Consider the following 13508-nt stretch of genomic DNA (forward strand, 5'->3'; position numbering starts at 1 on the left):
CTGTGTTGTGTATACAAAGACTCAGGGTTCCTTATCCTCATGCTCAGCTTGTTTCCCTTCTGTTTGGAAGGAGTAGAGCTCAGGCCATACAGATGTACAGGACTCTGCAGAGTGATCTCAGGTGGTGCTGACTGAATCAAAACACTTTTAGTTTGAAACTCTCCTTCTGACTTAATGTGTTTAGTTCACTTTTTTTCTTGGCATCAAAAATTCAACATGAAATCACAAGTAAGTCTACTCAGGCTGGTTTTTAAGCCTGTCAAAATCACACATAAATTAGAAGAATATTGACTAACATTTCTCTCTTGTTCTCTTAATAAATCATTTGCTTACATTAAACTCCTTTCTGCATAAACCTGCAGGAAAGCCACCTTGCCTGGTTTCAAGAGATACAGTTTTGGGTTCCCAGTAAAAGGATTTCCAACTTGTTTGATTTGTTTTAATGGGAACTACACTGAGCTTTGCCTCAGACAACAGGGGAAGAGGTGCCAAGTCTTTTGGGATTCTTCCATAGTTGTATTCCAAGCTATACCCTTAGGTCTAAGCACTCTTGGGAAAATACACCTCTTCCTTCCCTGATTGATAATGATGGATTATTTATGTGACAGTTGCTAAACTTGTTGTTCTCTTAAAAAGTGTAAAAAGGTTGTGATACTTCATGTTTTAGAAGAACAGAAAAATTCATATGACCACTCAGCTGAACAGTAAATAAACACTGGTTGTCCCTAATGAGTAACAGGGACTAATCTTTTCAGACTTAAGCATCCAAGAGATTTTTTTTTTTCTGCTGAAGTTTTCCTGTTTAATTAGTGTCCCTGATTAATTCTTGCAGAAAATGTGCGACAGCTTAGTGGCTTGGTCTCAAACCATGGTCCTTTCCATGATGCTACATTCAGCTGTTGTTCTCTGCTTTTGCTGCGTTATACTGCTCTTAATACACCAGACTCGTCAGGAGTGCCAGGCCTCAAAACGTTCTCAGTAGCATGCCAAACATCCACAGGGAAGAGAGAGGAATCCCTTCCCCTACTCTTGTTCAGCTACCTCCTGCTTTGGAGCTAACCCTTGGGTTATTTACGTTGCGTGACCTTGAGATAAATGGCATTTGGCAGGCCGCCGGAGGACTTTGTGTTTCAAATCAAACATTCTCCGTTTCTCCCACACTGACAATGGGAATAACTCCTGAATACTTTTTTGGGGGTGGTTCTTCCCATCTCATTGCCTGCCATGGAGCTCTTTGTAGCTACGTCAGGGTTGGTGAACTTTAGCTTGACTTTCTTGTTAGACTCAAGTACCAAGTGGTGTGTGTGGTTTTCTTCTGTGGTTTGGTGTGTATGTATATGTGTGTATTTTCTCTTTGTCACAGAGTGTCTGCACTGCTGGTATTAGAGCTACAATTGTTCTATATATAAAGCAAAGATCCCTTGAATGATCTGCCAAAGGCTTTATCTGTGAACAATCTTTGTCTGTACTTGCTTTGCCGTCAACCAGTTTTGACTCTACTCCATAATGGCTGGAGTTGCTTTGCCTTAACTGATACGTATCAAAGAAAACTGCTAAAATTAACTGCTCATGAACTGTGTCCAGGATGTTAGATTAACTCATGTGGAATCCTTCAGTGAACAAACTGATTTATGATGTGTTATGACATTGTTATTTGATGTGTTGCACAACAACTCAATTTTAAAAAATGAAGAGCGCTCCATTAATAAGAGATAAATCTTTACAGTGTAATTCAAATGAATCTGCAACAACTTTAGAGAGAGTGTGATAAGGGATCTTGTGTGGGTTTAGTGATTGTGTTTTGCATTCTTAGGAATATCTTCCACTGGGATCTCTTTGTCATTAATGACAAAACCCATTCCAAATTATGCCAAAATACGACACCTTTTGGGAGATTGTAGCTCTTTGTACTTCCTAAAATACAAAAATACTACAAGTGATTCCCAACGACTAATACCACCGGCTCTGAGATCATACAAGTGCATCAATGATGCTTTCTTTTCACTTCAGAGCAATAATTTGCTGAAATCCCTACAGGGTACATCCATTTCAAGCTGATCCAGTCACAGTTAACACACAGCAAGTGCTTAGAGCAGTCATTTTCATTTTCAAGAAAAAACCTACCTTTATACATTTAGATATAAATTGAGTATTTTTTTTTTAAAGCAAGCACTACTCTATTACTGAAACATGAACTAGTGCAAATGCTGACCTTAAATTACGAAGTTTTTAGAGTGTGTTTCAGATGAGTACATGTTAAAGGCTCAGATCTCTCTGGACACCCAACTTCAACAAAAATGCCTTTGAAAGCGAGCTTGAGTTATACACTGTACAGTATGTCTCATTTCACAGCCAAGCCACTCAAGTTAATAAAGAAAATCCTCTCTGGCCTCACACAATTGGCTGGGTAAAAAGCTGGCCAGTGCCAGTCTGCAGACAGGGACAAGCTGATCCATAAAGCTGGACAGTGTTTCATGCCTGCAAAGGCCTGCTGCCGTGAGCCTCTGAACTCCATCTTGCCACGAAACACCTGGATTATTTCAGGATGGTATAACCCGGTCTCAGGGACTGATGAGGTATTTTCTTACTGGTATTCTGTAAATGGAAAGGAGAAATGCTGAAGGAGCAGCACTGCATCCCAGTTGTTTGAAGGCTAAGCCATATAAGAATTGCTTTGGTCATACTTCATATTAGAAACTTGACTTTGTTCAATTCTGAGTGTCAGTGAGTTATCTTCTCCAGAAGGCAGATAATGAGCTTTTTTAAGCATGTTCTTTTTAGTTTTTTTCTGGTATTAATCAGGAAATTCATTATGAAAAAGAAGGGCCTTTAGTATAATTAACTCTTATGAAAACAACATTTTTATGCCCATTTTGCACACTTGTACCTCTCCTGCCTCTGTGATATCCCAAAAATAATTACCTCAGTTTGAAAGCAAGCTACAGGTTAGCATCTCATTTGACTCCCAGTATGTAAGGAGCAGCTCCTCTCATGGTGTAAGGCTTAGTATTTTCACAATTAATAACAATCAACAATCAATACAGCTGTGATGATTTTACCAGTGCTTTAGAACCAACGACACACACTGGGACATCACACTTCCTTCTGGCATAACATTTATCTCAGTGATCATTTCTAAAACAGTAAACCAATCATATGCCAGAAATACAAATACCTTCAAAAATTTGGGCATGTTTCTCAAATCACCCTTTTGCCCTCTCCCTCTCTGCTGACTCTGCAAACTCCTGCACTGTGAGCATTTGGTCTCACATTTAAATAAATATTCCCCATCACTATTATGCTGTCACCTGTAATAGGAAAAGGCTGCAAGAAATCAAAGGACAGCTAAATTTGTGCAGTGGCAGAAAGTGTACAGAGAATAATCAGTCTTCACTGTGATTGTTAACAAAAGTGAGGGAGCCTAATGGAGACCTTGGATTTAGTACAGTCTCTAAAATACTGAGGGGATACTTTCAAGACACAGAACTGCCTGCATGAAAGAAATTCTTTTCCTGTGTTCCCTGTAACTCGACTTTTATTAAAATAGAAAGTGGTTAGAAAATAACTGTAAGATTTGTTTCCTTTTTCTTATTCCTTGGCTCACGAAGGGACTCTGATGAATATTGCTTTACTCTATGAAGATGCTTCCTCTCTGTTTTATGTATTGGAGGTATGTGTGTCTCCCCAGTACCCCAATGGAAGAGTTAGGGTAGAAGCAGCTAGCAGGTTTAATTAAATCTAGGGGAAACATAAAACATTTCCTTAATTATGTTGATACAGCTATCGGGCTGCCTGTGACTGAGTTCCTAACTTTTTGCCCCATCTTAACTAACTCCTATTTTGTAGGGATTCCCAAGCATGAAGAACCTCTGGACTAGAATTCATGTGGAAGGCTTCATAACTTCCACTCTAACTGAGTCTAGGAAAAGAGGAAATCAGATTAGCTTTTTCTATTTTACAGTCCTTTCCCTGTGTGTTACTAGGAGTTTCTGGGGATGGTTCAGTGTTACCCCTGGCTTCAAGGAATTCTCTGGAATGGGTACAATATACAGGATTTGGTCTGTCACTTCTAACACTACTACCCACCAGCATGGACTGCAATCCTGATTTTGAGGAAGTCAGGAATAAAACTCGTTTTTGACATCTGCAAGACTCTTCAACCCCTCAGCATCATTGCAGTGCCTGGACAGAGGTGACCAGCAGATAAAAACTGATAATAAATCTAATTGCAATACTTCAGGGATGATGATTTCTTTAGGTATAACTGGCAGTCTATGTATGATGAGAAATGGGGTGTCCAGGACTATGCTAAATTATCCTCAGACTGGAAAATCTTGGGTCTTTGATCTCATTCAAACCAAAAATACTTTTGCTAATGAGCCTACTCAAGTCATACAACATGCATTTCAAAATGCTGAGCACATGGTTTTAATTTACAGTTTTTACCAACTTTCATTTATATTGTACTAGAAGTCCTGAAATTACTTGCACCAGAAGCTCTAAAATATTGGAAATCCAAATGTGAAGAACTTCTGTTGGAATAACTAGTGATAAATGCAACGGACATGAGTGTGAATTCCTGCTTGAGCTTCTGACAGGTATTAACCAGGACACTTTTCATTCTCTGTGCCTTTAAAAGACAATTAGATTCAATAAACAGTAACAATAGTACCAGATAGTTGTATTGTTCTCTTGAGCACCAGAAAAAGCAAATTAATGGAGATTCTGAGATACCATAATTAGAAACTTAATAGGGATCCAGCTATTGTGATGGATACAACCAGTCTTACAGATTAGTTGCATGTCTGTTACCACTCTGCAGAGGGCATAGTCTTGCTCCAATTCCCACCCAAGAAATGAGGTACTGCGTTCAAACACTGATATCTGCAGTTTTAAGCTCTGCAGGCACCTCTTTAATTTCTGGTGTCTCAAATGAGTTGGAAACTATCATGCTTTTGGGGTTACAGAAGGAGTATTAAGTTCAAACATTGTTGAGATGTCCAGAAAAACATGTCTTAGTAATTGCAACCTTGAAATAATTTGAGAACTTCATAGAGATAAAAATTTTGTTTCAGCCCACAGTGCTTTTGGCAGATTTTACGTATAGCAGCATCAAGCATCTGTATGGGTTGTCTACTTGGAAGAGGGATTGGGGAAGGAGAGAACACAAGGCAGATATGTTTCCCTGCAAAATGGGGTTCTTCTAACACTGACCCTCAAAAGTTAAAAACAATGAAGTTTCTAAAATACCAGTCATTGCTGAAAATCTCCATTTTTGTGCTACAACCTAAACACTGTGCTCTGAGGATGTCGGCTTAGAGTCATTCACCCAAGCAGGCAGGAGACCTCGCTAATAAGACCAAAAGATGAAAGAAATCACACCAAGTTCACACGGCTCAAGTAGTAACACCTTGATTTCTTCTGCCTTTTACCTGTCTCATCAACTCCTAATGCCAGTGAAAAGATTAATAAGGGTTTGCAGTGTAAAGCTGAGCACAGGGAAAACCTGTTACTTTACAGTATGTCCTCTGAAGTCCCTAAATATGCTTTGCCAGGAGCCCTGCCACTGATCTCCTCTCTACAGGAGTGCAAGGTGAGTGAGTGCCCTTGCTTAAGATCATTTCTGGCCTTTGCAATCCAGGAACCTCTGACTTGCCTGAATGATGTGGGCTGACTTTATAACATGGATTGCTACTCACTAGGGAGCTGAGGGGAGGCTGTTAAAGACTTTCTGAGGACTGTAGGTTGCACTATGCTTGAAGTTGAGGTTTTTAAGGTCAATGGTTCATTCTGTTTATAAGCAAAGCACTCTGGGCCTGGAAGAGGATCCTGACTGCTGCTGCAACAGCATTACAAAGTGACAGCAAATAACAAACAGATTGAAAATCATCACTGTGAAAATACCATTTACTAAAAAGGGGTTTTTGTACCTGCTGGGTTAGCAGCCCTGAGGTGGCAAACACACACAGGAAAAAAAGGCACAATTCTGCTATTTGACTTGTAAACACTGGTAAAGTTAAGCTGCCTCAGGTACAGTAAGGACTCCCTTAAGTGTCTGTCAGACTCTTTTCTAGAGGGTTTTCCCTTTTCAAGACCCATCTTACAAAGATGTAATTCCTACCTAATACAAATCACAGGCAGCACCCATAATTTTGCAGACAAATCAACCAGCAGAACTCTCCAGACCCGCTCGTGGGAGGCAGGCAGGTACACCTGCTTTGGGCTTGGTTGTTACCAAGGAAGGTGTGAAGGATCAGAGGGAAAGGAAGGGCTCATACCTGACCTGTTGTACAAACACTTCTGGCAGTTATATATACAATAAATACAACAGATTAATTGCCAGCTGCCCCTCAAGCCATTATTAGTGATTGGCTGTTTTCTTAATAGGCTTCAAATGCCTGGGTGAGCCTTCCAAGGGGCTGTGGGGCAGGAGCACACAGTCACTGGCTGCACAGAGCAACACCTACAGGTGGGTACAGCTCTAAAACGTCAGCTGCTGATACCTTCAGGTGTTACTGCCACTACTGCAGTTTTAATACTTGCAAAGTTTCATCCTCACCAGTTCCCCTGGTGAAGACATAAAGCAGCTCCCACTAGTATTTAAAGGGAATTAAATGGAAGGATTTCTATTTTTGCTGTATGTATTTCTACCCCGAGGTTAATTTTGCTGGGGGATTTTTTTTTACCCCAGGGCATAAAGGGGTAAAGGGAGCAATAGTTTAAGAAAAGACAGCAAGCTGAAAACTATGTGCACTATGTCTAACTATGTGAAATCAAACCCTCTAACAACATTTCTTTCAAGAACATTCAACAACCAAAACAGGTAATGCTGTTTTTGATGACTCCTGCTCTCTTCACAAAGCCTGAAATTCTATAAAAGCAAGAAGGTGCAATTTCTACTAGACAAAAACCACTCTTATTTCAAAAATTTAAAATAAAAGAAAATCAGTAATACTCCCTCATGTAAACTATACAGACTATCATGTCAGCTACTCTGAAACTGAGCCCTTTAATTCAGTTCAGAAAACTTTGAGCCTGGCTCTTTCATTAGGACAAACAAGTAAATTTCTCTTTAAGTCAGTTACACTGGTCCTGTCAGCTTGGAGAATCCCAGCTTTGTGATCACAGAAATGTTTAGTTTTTCAAGGAGACAGGGCAGATTGAGCAGAGAGTCCAGGATGTGGCCCTGCCTGTATATTACTGTGTATATTACTGTTTTGCCACTGAAGGTCCAGCTTCGAGGCTGCAGAGCTGTCAGTGACCAAACATGACAGACCACCCATCGGCCTTTTATTAACTAGCACTTGTTCCCCCCTCTAATCCTATCACCAGAGTAATCAAAGCTGCCATGTCCCAGGGTTTGATGGAACAGCAGGACCTGGGAAATGAAGACTGATTTTGTTAACAAAGTCATTCCTGCCCCATGAATGCTGTCTCATTGGTAGAAAGCGGGGAGATGAGGTTTATTTGTGCAGAGAATGAGGTGGCAAAGAAATGAAAGGGGGAGAATGGTGAAGTGTGAAGTTTAATCTGGCACAGTCTGAGGTTTCTTTCTTTGAGGCCGTCTCTGATCCAATCAACACTGGTTTGATATTTAACATCTCCCCCTGCAGTTGGAAATGATACCAGCTGGAGGAGACCAGAGTCAAGGCTTCCCAAACGGGAGAAAAGGGGGTGCTGGCAGCTCCTCACCAGCCTGACAGCTTCCCCACCAACAGGCTGGCATGAAGCCGGACCCTGACACAAAATATCCCCTACAAACCTTGGGATTCAGGGCATCTGCAATGAGCTGAATACAGCCTGTCCCTGAGGAGAGCAAGCTCAGGATGGGATGGGAGAGGGATTTTAGTTCTAATGCTGAGGCAGGGCTATCCCCTGTCTGGGACTGGGGATCCTGCTGAGAAACAGGATCAAACACATGCAGGAGATGCCACCCACCTCCCCAGGGAACAGCAGTTTGGGTAGACGAGTAAGACCTTCCCCTTGCTGACTGTACAGACCTTCAGTGGGGACACACTGCAATCACTCCAGGGTGATGGGGGTCCCATCACAGCCCTGGGCCATCAGGGAGGATGCAACAGCCACCACCACAATTCTTACTCCAGCAACATCCTGGGGAAAACTTCCCATCACAGATGCACATGAGGGTCCCAAAGAAGAGAGAAAGCTTAGCCCTATTCCCAGCTTGTGCTCAGAGGACACACAGATGAGTCCTCACAGCCAGCAGTGGCTGCAGTGCCTCTGCCATGATTCCACGAGAAGACCTGGAATGTCACCTGCCCCTCAGCCCTGGCCAACTTGATTTTGCCCTTTTCTGGCCACTCTACATAAACATCAGTGCTGTCAAACAGACTTGTCTTCTTCCTCATACTTGCCTCAGCTCTTTCTGTCCTACCCTCCATGAAAACCCTGAAACTTCAAATACCAAGGAGCAGTAAAATTTCAGCCTGACCCAAACCTGCTATGAGTTCCCCTCCATCCAGGCTCCCAACACTTCCTTCTGCTGGGATTCAGACACCTTGACACCAGCTCTATCATACCTGGGGCCCGCACATGGAGTGATCAGCAGCTGCCAGAGTCCCAGGAGGTGGGATAACACTTCCCCCCAGGATCCAAGCAGGAGAGCAGCCGGTCAGCAGGAGGCAAGAGGATGGGAGTGAGGTGGAAAAGCAGCAGGAAACACTGGGCAAGGTTTTCAGGGGGAGCAAGAATCGAACTACAAAGTTTCGGGGTTTACAATAGAAAACAATGCTCCCTGCCTTACCTGCAGGAGCTGGCTCTCCAGGAAGCAGCTAATTATATGAGCCACCTTAATCTTTTTATCCGGCTAAGACAATCAACATTTCAAAGCCACGAACAGAACGTTTCAAAGATCGTTCCTGGTCAAAAATGCAAGTGTATCCATTTTCTTTCAGAGCAGATCAAAACCAAGTACCACACCGGGACCACTCCTAGATTTCCTCCTCCTCACAGTATCAGATTAACAGATTTGGTGTATGTAGTCAGATTAAATATTTGCAGTAGCACAAAGCTGCCTTTGAGGAGAAGAAGTAGGGAAAAAAGCTTTTTTTGTCTTTTTTTTAAAATTTGCTTAGGGCAAAAATACTGGACTTTGGGGACGTGGGAAACAAAAGCATTGATGTGATTCAGCAATCCTAAAACCTGAATTCTGAATGCAGAAATAATGTACAGTGTTCCTGTAATAGTAACGCTGAAAACAGGTAAAAAACCGCTGATACCCTTAGCAGATTTGGGACTATAATTTATCACAGATGTTCTCATCAAACTGTGCAAACACCCTGCAAGACAAAAGCTGCTCAATTTCTGATTTCCATTTTATTGTGTTTTAATTATGTGTTGCTTAAGGAAGGCTCCAAGACCTGGAATTGGGAGGTGAAACCTTGCACTAAATTAGCACAGTAATACACCAAGCAGTAGGACTGCCAGACGGTGTGATAACATTACAAATTACTATTGTTAAACAACTAGCCAGGTGTCAGGATGCATGGAAATCTAGAGGAAGTAAGAAAATAAATATCTGGTTTGTTTTGTTTAATTTTGTCTCCTGTTGTTCTGGTGGCCTTGTTCCCAGAACAAGCTTCAATCTAGGAAATTTCCTCCTGAACGCTGATCTATTTCAGCAACTTTGTCAATTCTCTCTAACAATTAAAATGGAATGTACTCCTTTAATCAGCACAAATGTTTTGCATAAATGACTGTCTTTTGCTTGCCAAGAGGCGTAATACCTTTACTGTGCTTTTTTAGATTATTTTGGAGCAAAATGAATGAGAATTTTTTGTTTCTATTTAAAAGTTGGACAGAGAAACAATTATGGTTAAAAGCAGCAGTGAGTTTTGTACTCAGTTCCTTTTCCTTTCTCTGTTGCTCACTCTCTCTGAAAAGAAAAAAATGCAGTATGATTCACATTTAAAAGGCTTCCAAGTGGTACATTTTTAACCAGGTGCTTTCATATGCTTGATTCTAACTGCCATTTTTGACCTAATACAACCAAACACTATAGTATGACTGGAATGGTTAATTATTTTTACCTCACCTTAAAGAAGGGGTTCAGCAGAAAGTATTCAAACCTTTCATATAGAACAGTTTAAAACGAATTCCTTGATTTGGATGTGTGTTAAATAATGCAAACATCCTGAAGGGTATTCTTTTAATTATTTTTGTTGATAAACAAGAAAATACATTCAAAAAGTGTATGTATCAAATCTTCTCTGAGGGCTGTATTCAGAGTTAAAACTCCTAGTTGAAATACTGGATAAACCAAATGTTAGTGAAAGTCAGACTTTTTCTCCTTCAAATAGTTCCTACCGGACTTCAGGGGAGCAGGGGGTGAAGGCACTCTAAGGACATTTTAATCACACCAAAGATTAGTCCTTTAATCCTTATTCCCACATCACCAAGAATTTTTATGGTCAAAGTAGGACAGTAAGATAAGGCTGGAAATAGACTGATCCAAAACTAATGACAAAAAGCAGGTAAAAAATGAAATATCATAGCAGTAACTGACACCATCTTAAATCTCTTCTGGATTATTTGTTTTCTTCCACACACATTCATTTCCTCAATTTCTCGTAAATCTCATTTCACATAAACAGTTCCACAAAGCAAAGTCAATAGCTGTTACTGTGTTCCTGATTAATCCACTGAAATGAAATAGATCTCATGACTTAGTATTTGGTTGTTTAAAGCTAAATCCATTGAAAGAATTCCGGAGTCCAGTTACACCAATAACTTTTGTTTCTTAAACTACATCCTTTTCTGTTTGCTGAAATTTACCTGCTCTAAAATGAAATAAACCCATGCCTATTGCACACTTAATTTCCCCCAGTACAAGGGCAACATGAGCCACTTTGTTTTGACCCAGAGTGACCACTAAAAAGACAACTGACAGTTTGCATGTACTTAAATCAATTTGAACAATGTCGAAATTTCTATTTTCATTGTTCATGCTTCATCCTCTTCCTGACAAGTACCACAGAGCTGCTTTACTTCAAAACAAACAAACAAAAAAAAACACTTTTTACCCAGCTCTGGGGCAGGATGGGAAGCATGGAAGTTTCCCTCACAAGTGGCAAGCAAGCAGACACACACATTTCACACCCTGGACATTTGCCTGTCAAATAAATTATACACATGATACCCACACAGAGCTTGCCACGCACATCACGGGGTTGCAGCAGGCAGCACGGATCGGCGTGACGGAGAACAGGCAGCCCAACACAAAAGCTGCCGAGGCCCATGAATGACTAGCCCACTGTTTGGGGTTCACCCCCTTCAACTGATGGAAGTGCAAGGAGAACAGCCCCCATATCCTGGGATAAGGCACGAGGCCCAGAAAGCCTCCTTACCTGGGAGAAGTTGAGCCCGTTCAGCGGATGACATTGCTCCTCCACCCGCTCCACCGCACCCGTCTTCTTCTTCATCCTCTCGGCCTCCTGGGCGAGGTAGAGATCGAGCACCGGCACCCCTCTGGAGCGGATGTCCGTCTCCGTCAAGGAGTTCACCATGAGCATCACCCAGACGGGTCTCTTGCGCTCCCAGTTCCCGGCGATAGCGTTGAAGAGGTAGTCGGCATAGAGCCCTTTGCCCCGCTGGTCCGGGGTCATCCAGTGGGGCAGCATCAGCTTGATGTAGTCCAGGTGGCGTTTGAGGCGGCGGTACAGCTCCCGGGGCAGCACGTCCTGCAGGTTCTCCCCGTGGGGCAGCATCTGGCAGCTGGCCAGCCCCGAGATGGTGTAGGGGTCCGTGAGGTCCAGCTCGAAGTACACGCTGGAGCTGGCGTGGAAGGCGGCCTTGGAGTTGTCAGGGATGAAGTCCCAAACTCGCGTGTAGGGCACGTGGATGGTGCCGAAGAGATAAGCGGGGGGGTCACGGCGAATGGTCCAGAGGAAGGAGTTGAGCTCTCCTTGCTGCGGGAAAGACGGAGGGGCCGGTCAGTGATGGAGGGGCACAAAGGCAGGAGACAGCGATGTCACCCTCGGGGCTGCCCGCAGGGCAGGAGGAGCGGGGGTCCCGCTTCCCCCTCTCCTCCTCGCACAAGCCCCACGCGGGCTCGCAGCGAGCAAAGCCCCGGGGCACCGTGAGGCCCGCGTGGGGCTGGGACCCGCCGTGACCCTCCGCTCGCCCCCGCATCCCTCCGGCCCCGCTCCAGCCCCGGGCCCCTCCGCGGGGGACGCGCGGGGCAGCGCCGCCACACCTGCGGGGCCACGCGCGCCCGCGAGCGCGGGGCCCCGCTCCCTCCGCGCGCCCCCGGCCCGCCCGCGCCCCCCGGCCCCCCCCCGCCCCGCGGACACGCGCGCATCCCCCGCGGGCCGGCGCGCCCCCGGCCCGGCCCGGCCCGGCTCACCGAGCGGGGCAGGTCGCACTGCCCCGTGTCCCTCTGCTCCCGCCGGGCCGCGGCGTCGGGCAGGAACCCCCCGAAGACGATGCAGATCAGCGTCAGGTTGAGTTGCATCCCGCTTCCTCTCGGTCTCCTCTCTCTCCTTCCCAGATGAGCCTTTTTGGATTTCTAAGATCTTTTTTTTTTCCCTCCCCCTCCTCCTGCTCTTCCCCCTTTTTTTTTTTTTTTTTTTTAGCCTTTTTTTTTTTTTTTTTTTATTCAAACAAACTTTGCCAGTCCCATCTGCATCTGACAAGTGCAGGGGGAAGGACTGGCTGCCCCCTCCCTCCCATGCTCTCCCCCCTCCCGCCCTTTCCCACCCCCTCTGGCTCCGGGCTTGTCAGAGGCGCTGGATGCTTTGGGGAGGATGGTTCTCATCGCCAGCCTCCGCCATGCTTTGGTGTTGCAGACCGGAGACGCTCCTTCCCGCCCCGCCGCCTCGGGAGGAGGTTGGGAGGAGAGGGGCGGGGGGGGGGGGGGGGGGAGGAAGAGAGGAGGAAGGGAGGGAGAGCAGCCAGAAAGTATAAAAGTTTAAAACCAAGATTTTTTTTGACTGGTTTCTTTTTTCTTTAATTCGGCGGTCGAGAAGGGGGTCCCGCGGCGCCTTTCGGAAGGCGGACGGTGCTCGGCGGGGCGGCGGGGGCCCCAGCACCTCGGCCCCGCCCCGCGTCCCCCGCCCCGGAGGCCGGACCCGCGCGCCGGCGGAAAGTTCCGCGCAGCCGCCCCGGCCCGCCCGCGCCTCCCGCCGCCCGCGGTCGCCGCCAGGGGGCGATGGCGCCCCAGCTGCGGCTGAGGGGCGGCGGCGCTCGCCCGTGGCCCGTCCGGCCCGCGGCACCTGCGCGGCGCGTCCAGCGCGTTTAACACCCGACAGCGCGAAACCGGCGAGCTCCCACATCCCCAGACTGCCAAAACCAGTTGAGAGTCAGTCCGACGGGGTTTGTCACGGGCAGGAACCGAGGGCAGCCGGCTCCCCGGGGGATGCCCTAGGGCGCCCTCCCTCAGCCCTCGCCGGCTGCTGACCCGCGCGGCCGGGACACGTACGGCTTTCCCCGGCCCCGCCGAGCCCGGCGGGGAGGGCAGGACAAGGACGTGGCCCCTGCATGGCGCGGGT

General features: G+C 45.5%; 1 protein-coding gene across 1 annotated transcript in view; it reads right to left on the minus strand.

Annotated features, from left to right (window-relative positions):
- TRABD2B (TraB domain containing 2B) overlaps positions 1-12513 on the minus strand; it is a 265011-nt gene extending 252498 nt beyond the window's left edge. The window contains exons 1-2 of the mRNA XM_005521136.3: positions 12365-12513; positions 11367-11927 (exon numbers count right to left, since the gene is read on the minus strand). Of these exons, the coding sequence (XP_005521193.2) occupies positions 11367-11927; positions 12365-12472 (669 nt within the window). The 5' untranslated portion in view covers positions 12473-12513. The remainder of the gene's footprint in view (positions 1-11366; positions 11928-12364) is intronic.
- Positions 12514-13508: the final 995 nt, after the last annotated feature.

This window comes from Pseudopodoces humilis, chromosome 10 (assembly GCF_049639895.1).
Source record: "Pseudopodoces humilis isolate 2021_Gansu_Grassland_sample_001 chromosome 10, ASM4963989v1, whole genome shotgun sequence".
NCBI lineage: Eukaryota > Metazoa > Chordata > Aves > Passeriformes > Paridae > Pseudopodoces > Pseudopodoces humilis.